The following is a 21,287-nucleotide window of genomic DNA, read 5'->3' as shown; positions in this document are numbered from 1 at the left end:
GCCTCAACTGTGCGCCTAGACACACCTTTTAAATCACCGTAGTAGCCTCATGATACTCCTCTAAAAGGATTCAACTAGTAGTGATGGATTTATGTCCAAAATGACAGTTCAGAAGCACTTTATTTGGCCCTATTTAAGTTGTGATATCCTGAAAGATTCTTTTTTGCCTATTTAGTGTTCTTTTATTGAAAAGAAAATAGATAGGCAACAAAGAATCTTTCAAGATAATCACAACTTAAATGGACATGAAGAAAAGTGTGAGGTCGTGCCTCACTCAAATAAAGTTGCCCATGCTCTATTGAGCATAGTTTTCAAAGGCGCCAAAGCAAGGCTAGGCAACAGAGGGGTGCCTTGTCACCTAGTCGCCTAGGTGATGGATTTTTTTTAAGTGAAAAATACATATCCTAGGTAGTTCCCTAGGTTCCATAACCATCTTTCCTTTATAACTATCCATAATTTTCATAAGAAAATTATAAACTTCATGTTTATGTCTAGAAAATCAACATATTTCTGAGAAGAAAAAAGAAGAAAGAAAAGAAAATTCTAAAAATATGGGGACTGAACCCCTATTTTTGTTATAGAAAAAGGAGAAAAAAAAAGGTGGAAGAAGAAGAAGAAATGTGGAGGAAGAAATGTGCTGATTAGACAAAACTTTAAGTTTTTCCCTTACTTATTGGTTCAAATTCTGAAGTCTTTGAGGGTTCAATACAGCAGTTAGCAATGTTTGTGTTTATTAAACCCTAACAAATAAGAAAATAATAAAAAGATATTAATTTATAAACACAAAAAATGAATATTTTTGTTTATTTATAATTATAATTACAAAAAAGTAACAATATAAAAGTATTTTATAAGACAGTATACAAAACAGCTAGGCGACTGGGCGAGGCGAGCCTCCAAGGGCGCCTTGTCGCCTAGGCGTCACCTTGACAACTATGCTATTGAGTACTACAACGGGACTAATAAAATCTCTAGCATTCCCACCTTGTTAACACTGCCCTCAAGCTGGTGCATAAAATCTCTAGCATTCCCACCTTGTTAAGAACACTTTTCAACAATGTTATTATGAATTGATTTAGTAAAAACATCCCAACTTCATCTTCCACCATGTTTCCACCTTTGGCCTTTGAACCACCTAATCATCTTCCCCCTTCATAAAACCCTCAACTTCCTAACTCCCTCCACTATCTCCTCAATTCTGAAACCAGAGCTTTCTCCCTCGTGACCTCCCCCCTTCTTCTCATCTCCAACCTCTAAAACACCTACCTCTCTTTCTGCTCTCAAAACCTCTTCATCCGCCCTTAGGAAAAGTCCCATGTTTCCCTTCAATTATGACTCTCAACTCATAGCATTCCCCAGCAAACTTAAGCTCCAAATTGTTAGGAATAGTTGAGACATCCATCACTTCCACCAAAACTCTTGCCATGTCCAGTTTGTCCCATGTTTTGTTTCTAGTATCAAACTTTAGGATCTACTGCAAAATTTGCCAACTTATTCAAAAAGTCAGAATGCTCCATGCATGAAGTGAAATATTCACCACTCCAAGCCACACAACATGTCTTCTCCTTTCTCCTATAAAACATGAACAGTAACAAACCTCCATTCAACTTTCATACCCCCATCACTCTTTCCTGCCCCCATTCTAGAGCTGCCTAGGCCTCAACTTTCTCCACCTCCATCTCTCTCCCAATGAATCTACCAACCAAGCCCACCTGAAATACCTGCATCCTTTCATCCATCCTCCCAACTCCTCTGACATCAACAACACCACCTTTCCAAACGAGGTCATCCTCCACGTTATGCAACAAAGAAATCTTAAAAGAGTAGTGCTAGAATTCAGGTCAGCCTTAGAGTTCTGCCTGTCTGAGATCAGTTATGTAAAAGAAGAAAGGTGAAAGAGAGAAGAGAGAATTCTGGTTCGAACTGAAAGAGTCAACATGACTTCTCCCAGTCGGCCAAGAAGTATTTATATTATTATTAAAACATAACTGAAAAGACCTATGTGCCCTTACTTAAGAGCACATGTTCCAACACAACATTACAGATCAGCAACATTAATCTAGGTATAAAGACAGAAATACCCCTACGCTAACACTCCCCCTCAAGCTGGTGAGTATATATCATATACTCCCAGCTTGTTACATATGTAGTCCACTCTTCCCCGACTCAAGCCTTTTGTAAATAAGTCAGCCCACTGATTTCCTATATTAACATGTGTAGTGTCTAGCTCTGCATTCAGCACCTTCTCCCTCACAAAGTGACAGTCAACCTCAATGTGCTTGGTTCTTTCATGAAACACTGGATTAGAGGAGATATAAACTGCAGCCTGGTTATCACAATAGAAATTCATTGGAGTGTTAATGTTGTACCCTACTTCCTGTAGAAGGTTCCTTAGCCACACTAATTCACAAACGGAATGCGCCATAGCCCTATATTCTGCTTCTGCACTGCTTCTTGCCACAACCGTCTGCTTCTTACTTTTCCATGTCACCAGGTTACCTCCCAGAAACGTGCAATAGCCTGTAGTAGACCGCCTATCAGACATAGAACCGGCCCAATCAGCATCAGAATACCCTTCTATTTCAAGTTTTCCCCCACTCTTGTATATCAGATGGCGACCCGGAGCCCCTTTTAGATACTTCACAATTCTCAGAACTGCATTTCAATGAGGAATCAGAGGTTTTTGCATGAACTGGCTTACCACACTAACCGCAAATGAGATGTCTGGTCTGGTAATGGTTAGGTAGTTCAGTTTGCCTACAAGTCGTCGGTATCTGCCAGGGTCTTAAAACACTTCACCCATATCACTGCTTAGTTTGGTATTTGTGTCCATGGGTGTTTCAGCTGGTTTGGCACCCAACAAGCCTGTTTCTTCCAGCAAATCAAGCACATACTTCCTCTGGCACAGGTTAATACCATACTTGGATCTCGCTACCTCTATCCCCAAGAAGTATTTCAGCTTACCCAGATCCTTTGTCTGAAAGTGATCCTGCAGATAAGTCTTTAGCCTGTCAATACCAATGTTATCATTCCCAGTAATAACAATATCATCTACATACACCACCAATAGTATTTTTCCTCCCGGAGAGTCATGACTAAATACAGAATGGTCAACTTTGCACTGTTTCATACCAAACTTCTTTACCACCTCACTGAACCTACCAAACCATGCTCGAGGAGACTGTTTAAGCCCATATATAGCCTTCCTTAGTCTGCACACCTTACCATCCTCCCCCTGAGCAACAAACCCTGGAGGTTGCTCCATGTAGACCTCCTCGAGTAAGTCACCATGCAAAAAGGCATTCTTGATATCAAGCTGATATAGTGGCCACTCATACATGGCTGCAAGAGAGATCACAACACGAACTGACCCTATCTTAGCAACCGGTGAGAAGGTCTTTGTGTAGTCAATACCATAGGTTTGGGAGTACCCTTTTGCAACTAATCGCGCTTTCAAGCGTTCAACACTACCATCGGACAGATACTTGACCATATAAACCCATTTACAACCAACAGCTTGCTTCCCAGGAGGAAGAGTAGTGAGGTCCCAAGTATGATTATGATGAAGGGTTGAGAGTTCTTCTTCCATGGCACGGCACCACCCTAGAGAGGCAAGGGCTTCCTGGACATCTTTAGGAACAATAACTGATGATAACAGGGTAACAAACTGGCGATGGGAAGTGGAAAGGTGAGTAAGAGAAACATAATTAGAAATGGGATGAAGGGTGCAAGTACGTTTACCTTTCCGCAAAGCAATGGGTAGATCAAGCTTAGATGGTAAGTGCGGGTTTGGTGCCAGATCCGTCGACGGAGATGTAGCCAGAGGAGTAGTAGTTGGTGCGCGTGGGCGATGTGTATACGCGTGATGGATAGGTGGGCGTTCAACAGGTGGTGGCACCGGAGGCAAGGATTTGGTCACGACTGAAACAAAAAGAGGATCGACAATGGGAAGTGGAAGAGGAGGTGATGAGGAGGAAGAAGCATCACCGGACCCCAAAAAAAACGGAGTAGACTCAAAGAAACTGACATCAGCACACACAAAGGACCGTCGAGAACCAGGATGGTAACACCTATACCCTTTCTGGGTCCGAGAATAGCCAAGGAAGATGCACTTGAGAGAACGGGCATCGAACTTGTCATTCCCAGGACCCAGATTATGGACGAAGCAAACACACCCAAAAACTCTCAGCGTAAGAGGGAACGGAGACAAAGTGGGAAACAAGACCTAAAACGGAGAATGACCATCAAGGATGAACGTGGGCATCCGATTAATCAGAAAGCAAGAGGTAAGCACTGCATCACTCCAAAAAGGCTTGGGAACATGCATGTGATGCATGAGGGATCTTGCTGTTTCAAGGAGATGGTGATTCTTTCTCTCAGCCACCCCGTTTTGTTGTGGGGTGTAGGTACACGAGGTCTGATGTATAATGCCGTGTTGGTCCAGGTATTCCTGAAATGATGAGGATAAATATTCACGGCCATTATTAGAACGAAAAACTTTGATGTGGGTACCAAATTGGTTACGAATCTCAGCATAAATTTTCTGAAAAATGGTAAACAATTCACTTCTTTCTTTCATTAAATAGAGCCACGTCATCCTTGAAAAATCATCCACAAAAATGACAAAATATTTGTATCCATTATATGACATCACTTTATAAGGACCCCAAACATCTGAATGAACTAAAGAAAAAGGACTCGACACACGGCTATCAACCCAAGAACTAAAGGGAACACGATGGTGTTTCCCAAACTGACATGACTCACAATCCAAAACAGAAAGCTGACTCAAGGACGGAACCAAGGACTTCATGACTTTTAGCGACGGATGACCAAATTGGCAGTGCCACTGGAGAGGAGAAAGAGATGACTGAAGAGCTGTTGAAGTTCTACCACCACCATCGTCAAGATAATACAGTCCACCTGCTTCATGCCCTCCACCAATCTTCATCCCCGTCTTGAGATCCTGAAAAACACACATAGAAGGATAAAAGGTAATGGAGCAGTTAAGTGATTTGGTCAGCTTACTAACAGACATAAGGTTAAAAGGCAATTTAGGAACATACAGAACTGATGAGAGGGATACAGCATCTAGGTCAACATTACCAACACCACAAATTGAGGATGTGGAACCATTAGCAAGGGTGACAGATTGTGATGTTGAGCAATGAGATAAGGAGGAAAACACACCTGGAGTTCCAGTCATGTGATCGGAGGTTCCAGAATCAATGATCCAAGGATTGGGTGTAGATGCCAGACAAGCCATACCTGAGTGAGCAAAAGTCGTCGTGTTCTGCTGTGATTGGATAAACCTCTCATATTCATCACGAGGAACACTCACCATCTCCTTCATGAGACCATCTGTGGATGTAGGAGGCATCTGATCAGATGAATGATTCTCCTGTCTGAAGCTAGAACTTGAGTCACCGATCGCGGCATGATTGGCCCAGGTTGAGGGGGGACCATGTAGATCATAACAATAGTTGATGATATGTCCATCCATACCACAATGAGTGCACTTCCTCGGGCCTGAGCTACGTCCTCTACCACGGGCTCCCCCTGAATCTCTGCCCCCAGTACGACCACCACCACAATTATGAATAGACCCACCATTGCCACTTCGGCCATACGCAGAACCACTACCACCACCACGGCTAGACTGAGCTCCCCTAGCTCCACCTCTAACACCACGGCCTCTCGATGCAGCAAAGGCAGATCTATCTGAGATATTAGAGTTCTCAGTAGATCCGATAGAAATCCTCCGGAGTCGAGCAAATACCTCTTCTAGGGACGGAAGAGCTAATCCTCCTAATATCTGAGCCCGTACTGGTTCATATTCAGACTTTAGTCCCACCAAAAATCTAGTCACATCAAGCTGCTCTCTCTGTTGTTGTTGAATCTTGACATCAAAAGTGAGAGGATGATAGACATTCAACTCATTACGTATGTTCCTCATGTTGGCATAGTACTCCTCAAGACTCTGATTGCCCTGTTGCAGGTTAAAGTACTCTTGATAAAGCTGATAAACTCTGGTTGTATCGTCCTGCCCCGAATACAATTTCTTCGCATGGTCCCACACGTCTTTGGCAGTATCAAGAAACATGAAGTTCACACTAATCTTGGGTTCCATACTGTTCCACAACCATGTGATGATCTGAGCATCCTCTTGCTCCCAGTCTTCATACTCGTGAGAGTCAGAGGAGGGTTTCTCCTCTCTGATGTGTTTTACCTTCTTCTTTGCCTTCAGAAAGACTTCAATGGATTTAGCCCAAGGCACATAATTCTCTCCATTTAATTTAATGGAAGTCATCTGAACATTCAGGTAGTCTGTAGGCACCATCACACTAGGTTTATAATCATTATTATCTCCCATTATGTTATCACCGATTCTGCACACTTGCTGAATTCTATTACCACTGAGATTTGCACACTACACACCTGTCACACTGATTGCAGCACTTATTGTTGCTGGAATGTGTGCTCTTTACACCACAAACCCTAGATCACACCTATCACACTGATTTCAGCACTTGTTGTTGCTGAAAAGTGTGCTCACACCACAAACCCTACTCCTACAACTACCTGAAATCTCACCACTATATGATCATATCTCTTCCTTCAAAATGCACAAAGAAACCAGCATAAACCCTAGCACATTACTGTCTGAAACCCTAGCATATGGTCTGAAACACACTTCCTATTTAATCCATAACAGATATCATGCACTGAAATCTCTTATCTTATCGCTGAAGTAACACCCATACGAGCAGGAAATCAGTCCACACACGACAGCCACTGCACACACAGTTCGGCCCTCAATTCTTCCTCTACTAGGAGAGGGCGATCTCAGAAATCACAGCAACCGACCACATACAACCTGACTGGAGGCATAGAAACCTCCAAGGGAAGAGGGCAATCACTCCTTTTCAGCCCTTTCCCTTATCTCCAATCAAACACAGAAAAAAAGGAAAAACCCTAGATAGGGTGCGCAGAGAATAGAAACCTAGGCAAGCAGAAATCTAGGCAGGTTCAAGTTGCTCTGATACCATGTTAGAATTCAGGTCTGCCTTAGAGTTCTGCCTGTCTGAGATCAGTTATGTAGAAGAAGAAAAGTGAAAGAGAGAGAGAAAGAGAGAAGAGAGAATTCTGGTTCGAACTGAAAGAGTCAACATGACTTCTCCCAGTCGGCCAGGAAGTATTTATATTATTATTAAAACATAACTGAAAAGACCTATGTGCCCTTACTTAAGTTAAGAGCACATGTTCCAACACAACATTACAGATCAGCAACATTAATCTAGGTATAAAGACAGAAATACCCCTACGCTAACAAGTAGTTAGTGGATTATTTCCTGGGTAGTATGAATTTTAGGAGATGGAGAAATTGGGTTAAGGTGTCCATCTCAACCCCAAAATTCTCAATATTGGTAAATCCACAACTTTCTTCCCCGAATTATGCAGTTAATCAAATATAACAAAATATAACAATAACTAATCAGTCAGAATCTTCCTAAGAGATCAGAATCTTGTGGCCCGGTCTAGTGTGGAAGCTGAATTTAGGTCTATGGCCAATGGGATATCAGAGTTGTGGTTAAAAATGTTTTTGCAAGAGCTTAGTATAGAATCTAAGGATCCCATGAAGCTGTATTGTAACAACAAAATAGCTAAAAGCATTGCTCACAACCCCGTGCAACACAATCAAACTAAATATGTGGAAATTGATAGGTATTTTATAAGGGAGAAGATTGACAGGAATGATATTTTCTTTCCATATGTTAGGACTAAAGACCAACTTGCTGATTTTTTGACAAAAGGCTTAGTAAAGAAGAAACCGGACACTATATTAGACAATTTGAGCATGACTGACATCTATGTTCCACTCTGGGGGAGTAGTCTAAATATTTCTTTGTAATGGAGGGTAGAAGTGTAACTTTACCTTTTTTTAAGAAGTAATAAATAAGAATGGTTTATGCCAGCATACCCAACTCAACCCTTAAGACTAAATATTACTACATCTACCAATAAACATGATTGCAGATTGAAATCACTCCAAATGGTTCTTCCCATTAAACTTATCAGTAGTGATTTGCACTATCAATTGCTTTGGGGCTGATCAATGCCCATGGATTTATTGGAACCCAATGCAGTATATGACACTCGCATACATCTATTTTCTGACATGTCTAGTTTCTAAAACTGTGTATAACCAATACTAAAATTTCTTAGAGCAATAAATTGTCGGTCCAACACATGAGCAAAATTGGGGATATCTACCAGTCCTCAAACACACTTGCAAGCACAACGGATAATGCTGGGTTTATATTCTGGAATACCATCGATAGTGTTATCAATACAATAAAGTGATGAATAGTCATTTTGCCTTTCTAGTTGATACAATGATTAGTCGATGCCTGGACACGATTAGTCAACAAAGAAAATATATGTTCTAAATTAAAGATACTGGTACAATCTCCTAAATAAGTTAATATGAACTACAAGTATGCAAAAAAACCCAGATTCAGTGACCTGGGTTTACAGAAATGAATTGAAGAAATTCAAATGGTTAACGCAGCAGCTGGAGGTAACTATACAGTGGGTGGGGAGGGAGGCAAATGCTTTTGCTGATTCTCTAGCTAAACAAGGGGTAACTAGGGGGGCCCAATTGTAACTTTATGAGGCTTCTGTATCAATGAGTGAGGCTGCACCTCGCGCCTCATATTGGGATGCTTGTAACGAACTATTTATCAGTTGCTTCTAATGAAATCAATTGAATTTTATCTATCAAAAAAAAAGTATGCAAAGAAAAGAAGGATATTGTACATTTAGTTGACAGCTTTTATTTGCAAACAAAGAAAAAGTTAGGCTGGAAAGAATAAGATTGGGAACCACAACCGTTTTTTTTCAAAGAAGAGTGCATCCTTGGCCATTAGATGCGCCTGCTGTTTGTGGCAACTACATACCGACACACTACCGATTGGAAGGAAACATAAAAGAACCCATCCACTGCCTTTTTTATTTCATGTTTTTATGTATTTTATATTCCAATACAAATATTTAAAGCAGCAGTTTGAGTATAATAAAATGAAAACATATTCTACATTATTTTAAATAATTAGAGATGCAAACATAAATTATTTTAAATGATTAGAGATACAAACAAATAAAGCTTTAAAATGACTGTGGTAGGCTAAGTTGACAAGTCATTAATCGACTAGTCAACCTAGTCAAAGCTTAGTCATCCTAGGCAACTGCATCATGAGTATCAAACAACTAGCTAGTGATGCAGTCAGTATGGCCCTCAACTGAGAACTGACCAGTTGCTACCAGCAATGCATGCACTGCTCTTCCTTCCTACATAACAGTCCAAATAGAAGGGTTTTTCATGGCTGCCAGTAACATATGGAGACTTCTAAAAAATTCAGTACTGCTCTTATCAACTCGAAACAACTCCCTGCATCTCCACATATATGCTCTGGATCAAATAAATATGCATCTGATTCTTCCAAAACCAATCTACAAGGAAACAACCATCCAAGAACACTAAACTGAATTCTATTTTCTCAAAAAAAAAATCATGGAAAATGATATACTACCTTCAAAAATCATTTAAAAATCATATATAGTCCCCATAAAACTTCCTCTCTCATGAGGTTAAAAGAGCTGACCATGCAGGACCTGACATCACCTGTATGGCATGGTGATGTCAGATTTGTTCTTCAAACAGATTTGAAGGGGTAAAGATAGAATAGCAGCGTCCAGTGGTGCAGCCAATAACCTGCTCTGGTCCAACATTGTTAACTTTCTAAGGTTTGTCAAGAAGAGATGGAGAAGAACAGGCATTTAGAATAAACGATGAAAAAAAAATAATTAAGGAAAAGTGTGATGTCCACACCTCACTCAAACCATTTATTAATAAGAGACTACAAATAATAAGAGAAATTATAAAGTTGCCCAAGCTCGTTTGAGTGCTATAAGGAAATATAACAATAACAAAAAAAAACATATCTAAGGCACAATAATGTTAACAATAATAAAATTTTGAAGCAAGTTCAGCATGGAACCATGATAGCAAAACAACAGTATAGAGACTAAAAAGTTAAAAACATGTTTAGACAAAACCTGAAAAGAATACTCACTTGGCATATATCAACTATAATCGAATCATTGCGAGCAAGATGATTCCGCCAATATTCATCAGCAACTTCTTCATCTGGACGACCATCTGCATCCTTAGCTTCTATATAAGGCTTGTGTTTTACACGATTCAGATCTTCATGGAGACCATCCAATAAGAAAGCAAGAAGCTCCTAAAAGGCAATAACTTAACCATATTAACAAATATTTCCATCTAGACACCATCAAGTCCAAAATTCATAAGAACATCATTTTTTTCTGTGGTGGAAAAAAATAAAAAGAAAAATAAAACTTTACTTGAGAATCATGTTGGTTAAAGCCACTGAACTGAGGGGCAAAACGAGCAAGCTTTGATTTGAACACTCTTGGTGCCACTGGAGTTGCTCCAGGAGTCCATAACTTCCTTATTAAGTCACCAAATGCCAAGGCAAGCTCACCCTGACAAAGAAGTAGTTAGCTGAGAGACAGAAAAAGAGAAAAGAAGTTCCTAGTACCACTACCTAGAAAAAGCAAAGCCACCATCAATTTCTCAGAAACATAACAAACAAAAAAGGCATTTGACATGGATAATTACATACTTCCATCCCCAGTGGATTGTACTGATTTATTTCCTTATTGTAGTCTCCAAGAAAATAGTCAACAAGCTTAGGTGTATGTGCCAAGCACTGGGTGGCACTATTCATGAAACAGGTATTTCCAAGATTCTGTAATCCTGTCAACCCCAAAGAACCGGATTCTCCAGAGCCTCCACCAAAGACTGAAGAGTTGGTTAGAGAACAACTGGAATCCATATTCCCAGCATTGCCATTAACCATTGGTGAACCACCATAAGAGGAAACCCCAAATCTTGACTGTTCATCTTTCTTCCCTTCTCTGCTCTTCATGGAATCTGACAACCCATAAACTTGTAGTTCCAGGAGAATCTACAAAAATATACACCAAAAACAAGAGAATATACAGTAAATACCATGAATTAAATAATATCTAAATCTACAAATAAACAAATTAACAGATCACTTTACTCAAGTTTGGCCTTCAGAAGAATAATTGTGAAAAAACAGAATGAAATGGTCATCCAAAAACAATATGCAAACTGATAATCAACCTTTATATAAGTCCCTGCCTTCAGAAGCTGTTTCCTATGGATTCATGGGCTCTTGGAGAGTGGATGGGATGTTGTTAGCATATACCAACTGTTGTCATAACAGTCATAACAGAAAGCCTCTTGCATTCTTACAACCACCCGACAGCTGGCCCTCAATCACTTGACAGTTGGCCAAGTTGGCCCACTTGTCCAAATCAGATCTTTTAGTATATATATATTTACCATCTATCTTAATGAATTAATTCAGAATTTTCTTCCTCTGTTTCTATCGCATCTGATAGCATTTTACATGGTATCAGAGCGGCGCAAGATCCTTAGGTTTTCGTTTCTTCAAGATTGGTAATGGCGTTCGAAATCGATGGAAGCTCACCGTATTTCTTGCACCCATCGGACAATCCAGGAGCGGTGTTGGTTTCATCTCCACTCGTCGGAGAAAACTTCCCGACATGGCAACGGGCGATGAAGACAGCTTTAAAGGCAAAGAACAAATTCTGTTTTGTTGATGGATTTTTGCCATGTCCTGATGCTGCATCACCGGAAGAATCAGCTTGGACGAAATGCAATGCGATGGTTACCTCGTGGATCCTCAATTCATTGTCCCGTGACATATGCAACAGCGTAACATTCATAGAATGCGCAGCTGAAATATAGAAGGAGCTCGAAGAACGGTTCTCACAGAGTAACACTCCTCGTATACATCAACTGAAACGGGACCTGGCTCTTCTCCAGCAAGTCACAGTCACTGGTTATTTCACCAGACTCAAGACACTCTGGGATGAGTTAGGAACACTCGTAACCATACCTGAATGCTCGTGTGGAGCAGCAAAGATTCTTGCTGCTGAAAGAGACAAGGAGAAACTACATCAGTTTCTCATGGGACTCAATGACTCCTTCAATTCAATTAGATCTGCGATTCTTGGATCTGATCCACTGCCTAGTATGAGTCGTGCATATGCTCTTGTCACTCAAGAAGAAAAGCATCTATTCACCGTATCTCTGCGCAAATCTCCTGGTCAGCCAGAAGCAGAAGCACTTAATGCCTCTACTAGACCAAATGGACGAGGATCGGGTTCAAATGGACAAGCCAAGCAACGACTGCGCTGTGATCATTGTAAACGGAATGGTCACACCAAAGACCGCTGTTATGAGCTAATTGGATATCCGGAGAATTGGGAAAAGAATCGATCAAGCCGACGGTCTGATTCTAAGGGTCCACCACATCAACCTCGATCTACATCATGTGTAGCTACTGAATCTTCAGAGACTGCTGCTAGCTCTTCCATCCCAGGGCTCACGATGAATCAATACAATCAACTTCTTTCTCTTCTTAATAATGACAGGTCTGAATTTGCTTTGGCCAATACCTCTGGTAAGGTTCTACCTCCTCCCAATTGGATTCTTGACAGTGGTGCCTCTGACCACATGCTTGCATCTGAGTCTATGTTTACAACATCCCAGTGTTTGAGTCATAAGAGGCTTGTTAGCCTACCAAATGGAACTTCTATCTCAGCCGCTCATAAGGGGTCTGTGAATCTTGGTTCCCATACTATACATAATGTTATGCATCTCCCACAGTTTAGATGTAATCTACTCTCTATAAGCAAACTAACCAATCAGCTCAACTGTGCGGCTATATTTTTTTGGTCATTTTGTGTTCTTCAGGACCTTGCCTCCAAGAAAGTGATTGGAGTGGGCAAGCTCTGTGATGGCCTCTACCATTTTACAACCCCTGCACAGTCATCTTCAGCACATGTAGTTGTTTCTTCCACTATAGATAACATCACATGGCATAGACGTCTTGGCCATGCCTCATGACAACGCATCTCACTCATCAGCGGCATACCCGTCACACAGGGAGATTTCTGTTGTGATTCATGCCATCATGCTAAACAAACACGAATTCCATTTCTAGTTTGGGTATCCAGCACCACCGCTCCTTACCAGCTTGTGCACTGTGATATCTGGGGAGGTTACCGAACTGCATCTCACTCTAGAGCCCATTTTTTTCTCACTGTCGTTGATGATTTTAGTAAATGCACTTGGGTTTATCTCTCAAGGGATAAATCAGAGGCTGTTTTTTCTCATTGCTTTTTGTGCCATGGTAAAGCGACAATTTAACTGTGGTGTACAATGCATACGTTCGGACAATGGTTCTAAATTCACTTCAAAGGCTAAGCAACAATATTATACTACTAAAGGTATCATTCATCAAAGATCTTGCATGGATACACCCCAGCAGAATGGCGTTGCTGAATGCAAACATCGCCACCTACTTGAAGTCGCTCGAGCTCTTCAGTTTGAAGCTTCCCTCCCTACAACATTTTGGGGGGAATGTCTCCTTACAGCAAATTATCTCATAAACTTGCTCCCAACACCGCGATTATCAGGCAAATCACCATTTGAGGTACTCTATCACAAACCTCCTGACTACAGGCATCTTCGTACTTTTGGGTGCTTATGCTACGCCCAAGTTCGTCCATGTCCAAGGGACAAGTTTGCTAGTCGAGCCACTAAAGGAATTTTTGTGGGTTATCCTCATGGGCAAAAGGGTTACAAAATTTTTTACCTTACTTCTCATCGCATTTTCACCTCTAGAGATGTAGTTTTTTATGAATCCACAATCCCTTTTCAGAACATTGACATTAATGTTCCCATAACCTCTTCCACATCTGTCATACCTTTACCACAACCCTCAAATTCATTAACTAACACCTATCCACCCGTATCAGCACCATCCCCAAGAACCCACTAATATACCAATTAATGAACCCACCATTACCACCACCATCATGCCCGTAACTGAGCCTACTGATGAACCGATCCCTGACCACAATTCCAACACAAACAACCCTGACCACATTCATGAACAAGTCACTAGGCCTCAAAGAACAATTTGATTACCTTCACATTCCAATGATTATGTTGTGCAACTCCCGCCTTCCATTTCAAATGCAAACACCAATGTCGTGCTCAACATTGGAATTAGTACCAATGCCCATGAACCCACTACCTTTGCTCAAGCTTTTTCTGACCCAAGATGGAGAGAAGCCATGGCCAAAGAAATTGAAGCCCTTGAAAAGAACAACACTTGGACCATTGTTGACCTACCACCAAGAAAGCGTGCTATTGGATCAAAATGGATATATAAAATCACGTACAAAGTTGATGGCAGCATTGAACGATTTAAAGCCCAGCTCGTCGCCAAAAGCTATACACAAGTTGAAGGTCTTGACTACCATGATACATTTGCTCCAGTGACAAAACTAGTGATTGTACGATGCCTATTGGCCGTTGCTGCCATCAGACAAATGGGAACTACACCAACTTGATGTTAACAATGCCCTTTTACATGGTGACCTCCATGAAGAAGTTTATATGACCATCCTCAAGGGTTTGCCAAAGAAGGGACTCAAAAGCTTTGCAAATTACAAAAATCTCTCTATGGGCTCAAGCAGGATTCAAGAATGTGGTTTGCCAAATTCACTCAAGCCATCCTCTCTCTTGGCTTTAAACAGTCCAATGCAGACTACTCTCTTTTCACACAAAGCCAAGGTGATTCCTACACTGCGATTTTGGTTTATGTTGATGATATCATCATTGCGAGCAATGATCCGTCTCGCATTTCTTTCATTAAGCAATACCTCGATGATCAATTTCACATCAAAGACCTTGGTTCACTTCAATATTTCTTGGGGTTGGAAGTTACTCGCTCCCCTTCAGGTCTCTCTCTCACTCAGCACAAATATCTCAAAGATATCATTGAAGAATGTGGACTGATAGATTGCATACCTTCTCCCATACCCATGAGCAGCAACGTCACTTCATTGATTCCACTAGCCCTCTTCTTGAAGATCCAACCCGTTACCGTCGCCTTGTGGGCCATTTAGTTTATCTAACTGTCACAAGGCCTGATATTAGTTTTGCTGTTAACTGCCTTAGTCAGCACATGCAAACGCCAAGACAAGAGCATCTTGATGCCGCCCTTCGTGTTGTTCGATATCTGAAGGGTACTTTCATGAATGGCCTTTTTTTCAATGCTACGAGTGAACCCATGCTATGTGAATACTGTGATTCAGATTGGGCTAGTTGCCCACTAACCCGGAGATCTACTACCAGATATCTTACTTTGTTAGGCACTTCACCACTCTCATGGAAGACAAAAAAGCAGACTACTGTTTCTCAGTCCTCCGCTGAAGCTGAATATCGTGCCATGGCCACCGCCACTGCTGAACTCTTATGGCTGAAAAGAGTCCTTCACGACTTAACCATCAACATCCCCGTCATGCAATTACATTGTGACAGCAAGGCGGCACTTCACATAGCTGCTAATCCTGTGTTCCATGAACATACTAAACACATCGACATCAACTGCCATTTTGTACGCGAACATGTCCAAAGTGGTGAAATAAAGACCTTCCATCTGCCTAGCAACTCTCAACCAGCTGACCTCTTTACAAAGGCTCTTGGATCTGACAAGTTCCATCATCTAGTGCCCAAGTTGGGCATTCAAGTCCTTCATGCACCAACTTGAAGGAGGGGGTGTTAGCATATACCAACTGTTGTTATAACAGTCGTAACAGAAAGCCTCTTGCATTCAAACAACCACCCGACAGCTGGCCCACTTGTCCAAATCAGATATTTTTGTGTGTATATATATATATATATATATATATATATATATATATATATATATTTACCATCTATATATATATATATATATATATTTACCATCTATCTTAATGAATTAATTCAGAGTTTTCTTCCTCTGTTTTTCTCGCATCTGATAGCATTTTACAGATGTTGGAGCACCGGTAAGGGTAAATTAAGCATCTCCCTGGAAGGCCATCAATAAAATCCTACCATCTTTCCTTCCCTTTATCAGATATAATCTTTATAGCAGTAATGGGATTAAATTTTGGGAACATATCTGGTTGGGCTCTTCCACTCTGAAAGAACAATTCCCCTCTCTCTTTACCCTTTCTTGTTTCAAAAATGAGCCCATCTCCAAGTTCCTCGTTCCCTCGAACATAGCTTTCAAGGCATCTAGGCGATTCTGGGCAACACTGGGGAGCCTAGGCAATAAAAATTTTATAATATAAAAAACTAACTTTTGCCTATGCATATTAATTGAAACAAAAAAAAATAACAATTGCCTTTAGTAAGAACATTAAATTTCCTTTAAAAATGTGGCAAATCATCACATCCAAAAGATAAAAATCTTTTACATATATTAATTTCATTATCTTCAAAAACAATACTACTATATAATAAGTATTTAAAAGAGCAATTTCATATCAATTAGCAGCTAAAGAAGGTTATTAACTTTATATGATAAATATTCAAGACGGAAAGTAAAATAGAAAAAACAAGGATGGAGTTTCTGTTTTATTTAATTAGAGAGAGAGAGAATAGGGAAAAAAAGAACCTCTTTATAATTTTATTCTTTCTTTTTCTCTCCTCAAAACCCTTCGATCTTTTAAATTTCAATAGTAAAACATTAAAACAAGGTATAATTGATATATATAGCATATAATAAAATCTTTTAACACCCTTTGACTTGTACACTTTGTCAAACTTCAAGGGGAAACAGTAAGCATTTTGGGTAATCATGGCCCAAATGGGATCAATTGGAATATGGATTTGATGAGTTACCGCTCACCTCGGAAGCCCCTTCGAGGGTGGCTTAACCTCCTGAAACAGAAGATGGGAGAGAAAGGGGAAAGGTAGGAAGAAAATGACTCAGAGAGAGAGAGATGAAAGGGATATTCATTCACGCCACTTATTACATGATCAGGGCCTTATATAGCTGGCCTACATGTATGCAATCATGGAGAGAATATCTTCTGGTGGCAGTGTAACTAACTCTAGGAGGCTCTGTCTTCTAGTGAAATGCTGCTCAGTGGTGGCATGCTGCACTCCTATAGTTGGGTTCGGAGGGAGTGTTTGGGTCCCAACAATTTCTCCCCCCTTAGCATTGACCTTGCCCTCAAGGTCTAGGTTTGGAAACCTCTCATTCAACCTAAGATAAGGTTCCCAAGTGGCATCCTCTGGAGGAAGCCCAGCCCATTCTACCTTGGCTTCTAGCACAACCTGACCACCTCGTCGAACCCAACGGAAATCCACAATTCTGATAGGCTCCGTGTCAATGTCCCCTTCTTTAGTGGATTGGGGTAAGTTGGGTGAGACAGGTGTATGATTTCCCACCGCCTTCTTAAGAAGTGAGATGTGAAACACTGGATGAAGCTTTGAGGTTGCAAGGAGGTCCAACCGATAAGCAACAAGGCCCATTCTCTCCAGAGCCTTATAAGGCCCATAATACATGGGTGCTAGCTTGTGCCAAGCCCATCTTACTACCGAGATCTGGCGGTAAGGTTGGAGCTAAGGTAAACAAAGTCACCTACCTGAAATTCTAATGGGCGGTGGTGAGTGTCATAGCAGGCCTTCATTCGTTGTTGGGCTTTTGTTAATTTGGACTTAAGCAATCTAAGAATCTCGTCTCTCGCAAGTAGACAGGTCTCTACTTCTGCCACCTTGGATGACCCATATTCATAAGGTAATATGGGAGGAGGTTCTCTGCCATATAGAGCTTTGAAGGGTGTCATTCCAGCAACCGACTAATAAGTCGAATTGTACCAGTATTCTGCCCACGGAAGCCAGTGAGCCCACTGTCGAGGCTTTTCCCCTATGAAACATCTAAAGTAGGCTTCCAAGCAACGATTAAGAACTTCAGTCTGCCCATCAGTCTGCGGGTGATAACTCGTGGAGGGGTGCAGTTGGGTTCCTTGCAACCAAAAATATTCCTTCTAGAATGAACTCAGGAAAGCAGGGTCCCGATCTGAGACAATGGATCTTGGGATTCCATGCAGCTTGGCGATGTCCCAGATGAAGATGTCAGCCACCATTTCTGCGGTGTAAGGGTGAGGTAATGCAGAGAAATGGTTGTACTTGGTGAGACAGTCAACCACTACCATGATAACCTCCTTCCCTGCAGAACGAGGAAGACCCGTGATGAAGTCCATGGAAAGGTCTTCCCACACTTGATCTGGAATCTTGAGCCAGCGGGAGACTGTGACGAGTATTTCTGTTGTTGGCAGGTTTGGCATTCGGATACATATTGTAATACATCCTTATGCATTCCTACCCAATGATAGTGGCTGCTGAGCCTCTTTAGGGTCCGTAGCACCCCTGAGTGCCCTCCCAAGGCGGAGTCATGAAACAACCTTAACAGTTCAGCTTTGTGGGCCGAATTCTAGGCAACAACAAACTGACCCCTAAAGAAAAGATCAGGCCCCACAACTTGGTAACCAGCAACTTGTGAAGGGTCTCGCCTCCACTTATCTCTAATGACCTGCAACTGCAGATCAGACCTGGCTTCTTACCGTATAGCTTCAAACAAAGGGAAGCTGGGTTGAGAGCAGGTCAGATGGGCTAACTCTTCTACTCGCGACAAGGCATCAGCTACTCTGTTTGCAGGCCCCGGCTTATATTCTATGAGGTAGTCAAAGCCCATCAGTTTACTAAGCCATTTTTGCTGCTCCGGGGTGTGCACCTTTTGCTCTGCTATGTACTTCAAACTTCGTTGGTCTGTCCTAATAAAAATTTGGCGTCCCAATAGGTATGCACGCCACTTTTGCACTGCCATCACCACAGCCATCATTTCTTTGACATAAGTGGACTGACGTTGGTGAGCTGCTGAAAGAGCCTTGCTGAAATAAGCAATGGGCTACCCTTTCTGCATCAAGACAGCCCCTACTCCTACACCCGACGCATCACATTCTATTTCAAAGGGCTGAGAGAAGTCTGGAAGAGTGAGGACTAGAGGGCTAGAAACTGTTGTCTTCAAGTCTTCAAAAGCCCGTTGGGCTTTATCAGTCCAACTGAAGGAATCCTTCTTTAATAGACGTGCTAGAGGGGCGGCCATAAGCCCATACCCCTTAATGAAGCGCCTATAATATCCGGTAAGCCCAAGAAAGCCCCGCAGAGCCTTTACAGTAGTGGGCTTGAGCCACTTCTGAATGGGGTCTAATTTTTCTGGGTCTGCCATGACCCGACCTGCTGCAACCACATGGCCTAAGTACTGAATTTGTCCTTGTCCAAAGGAACACTTTGTCATTTTGGCATGTAACCGATGCCCCTTTAGAGTTGTGAGGGTGAGTTTTAGATGTTCCATATGTGTGTCCCAATCCCTGTTGTACACCAGAATATCATCGAAAAACACCAAAATAAATCGCCTTAGAAATGGCCTGAATATGTCATTCATGAGGGCCTGAAAGGTGGAGGGGGCGTTGGTGAGTCCAAAAGGCATAACCTAAAACTCATAATGGCCATCGTGGGTCCTAAAGGCCGTCTTGTGGATGTCAGCCTGGTGGACCCGAATCTAATGATACCCGGACCGCAAGTCTAATTTGGAGAACACTCGTGCCTCTCCTAACTCATCCAGTAGTTCGTCAATGAGGGGTATAGGAAACTTGTCCTTCACAGTAATCTGATTCAAGGCCCGGTAATCTACGCAAAAGCGCCAACTACCATCCTTCTTCTTTACTAAGAGTACAGAAGATGAAAAAGGGCTGGTGTTGGTCTGTATATGCCCTTTTCCCAATAGTTCTCTCACTGCCTTCTCAATTTCCAGCTTCTGAAAGTAAGGGTATCTATATGGCCTCACATTGGCCGGATTAGAACTGGGTAAGAGAGGTATCTGATGATCACGAGCCCGGGGTGAAGGTAATTGGTTCGGCTCCTTGAATACATCGCCAAACTGATCGAGTATCGATCGTAAGGCCTTGTGTTGGGCTTCTGTGAGGTAAACACAGCCCTGGTTGTCCAGAATTGGGACTGTGGACCGAATGCCTAAGTGTATAAATATGGGTTGGCCAGCATCCTTGGAGGCCCGTATCATGGAGGCTAAAGTGTCACTTTGTGGACTAGGGGGCCGCACCCCTTGTAAATGACAAGACTGGCCATCCTGGTGAAAATCCATTGTCATTTTGGCCCAATCACATAGAGCAGGGCCCAGACCACGCAACCAATGAACCCCCAAAATAATATCAGCCCCCGAGAAATCCAATCGGTGGAGATCCACCACAAAATTATGGCCCTGTATGAGGATTTTTTCCTTCTTACATACACCATTACACGACATCTGACTCCCATTAGCCACATAGATTGAAAAGAGAGGAGTGGGTTGTATGGTCATACCTAGCTACTTAGCCAAACGGCAAGTGATGAAATTCAGGGTAGAGCCACTGTCAATCAAAATCATCACGGTCCGGCCCACCAATCTTCCTTCTACGCGCATGGACTGAAGAGAGTTGAGGCCCATGAGGGTGTGTAAGGAGATCTCGGCCCCGTCTAGAATCAGTTCACAGTCATTTAAGTGCTCTGGGTCTGTCTCTTCTGGCTCTTCCTCTGTCTGTAGGAGAAACACCCGTTGGACCCAGCATTTATGGCCCAGTCCAAACTTATCATCACAGTTATAACAAAGGCCTTTCTCACGTCGGGCTTGCATCTCAGCCCATGAGAGACGTTTGAAGGGCATAGTGGGTCGGGGCAATATGGGCTTTTGATGATCCTCAGCCGGTTTCATGGGCTGCTGATCGACCCGTGGAGGAGTCCTCAAATTCGGGTAGGTCGGTTTGCTAGCTCTACGAAGGTTGTCAATTCTTTCTTCTTGCAAGCAAGCCAATCTCACCGTAGCCATGACAGTCGCCGAACGGAGAGCCCTCACCTCTAGATGGATATCCTCTCTAAGACCTCCCACAAAACATCCTACACTAAGGCTTTCTCTGGCCAGCCGTGTACCCTAGTCGCCATCCGCTCAAACTCGAGTCGGTACTCTACTACCGTTCCAGTCTGCTTCAACCGGGTGATCAGCTCGTCGTAGTCCACGAACGTCGTCGGCCCAAAGTGGATGCACAAAGCTTCGGTGAACTCCGCCCAAGTTACCTGGGGATGATTCTAGCGATACCACTAGAGCCATAGAATCGCGTCTCCTCTAGATGAATGGAGGCGATGGAGACACACTGGTGTGCGGGAGTTTCGTGGTATTTGA

General features: G+C 42.2%; 1 protein-coding gene across 2 annotated transcripts in view; it reads right to left on the bottom strand.

Moving 5' to 3' along the window:
• Positions 1-21,287, bottom strand: part of UBP8 (ubiquitin-specific protease 8) — a 42,314-nt gene that overhangs the window by 13,496 nt on the left and 7,531 nt on the right. For both annotated transcript variants that reach the window (XM_010249540.3, XM_088890178.1), the window contains 3 exons: positions 10,713-11,057; positions 10,432-10,572; positions 10,137-10,307 (listed from right to left, as the gene is read on the bottom strand). In XM_010249540.3, the coding sequence (XP_010247842.1) occupies positions 10,137-10,307; positions 10,432-10,572; positions 10,713-11,057 (657 nt within the window). The remainder of the gene's footprint in view (positions 1-10,136; positions 10,308-10,431; positions 10,573-10,712; positions 11,058-21,287) is intronic.

Source organism: Nelumbo nucifera, chromosome 6 (assembly GCF_055504915.1).
Source record: "Nelumbo nucifera cultivar China Antique chromosome 6, China Antique-T2T, whole genome shotgun sequence".
NCBI lineage: Eukaryota > Viridiplantae > Streptophyta > Magnoliopsida > Proteales > Nelumbonaceae > Nelumbo > Nelumbo nucifera.
The sequence above is the reverse complement of the archived record's forward strand: the minus strand, read 5'-3'. Positions and strand labels throughout refer to the sequence as shown.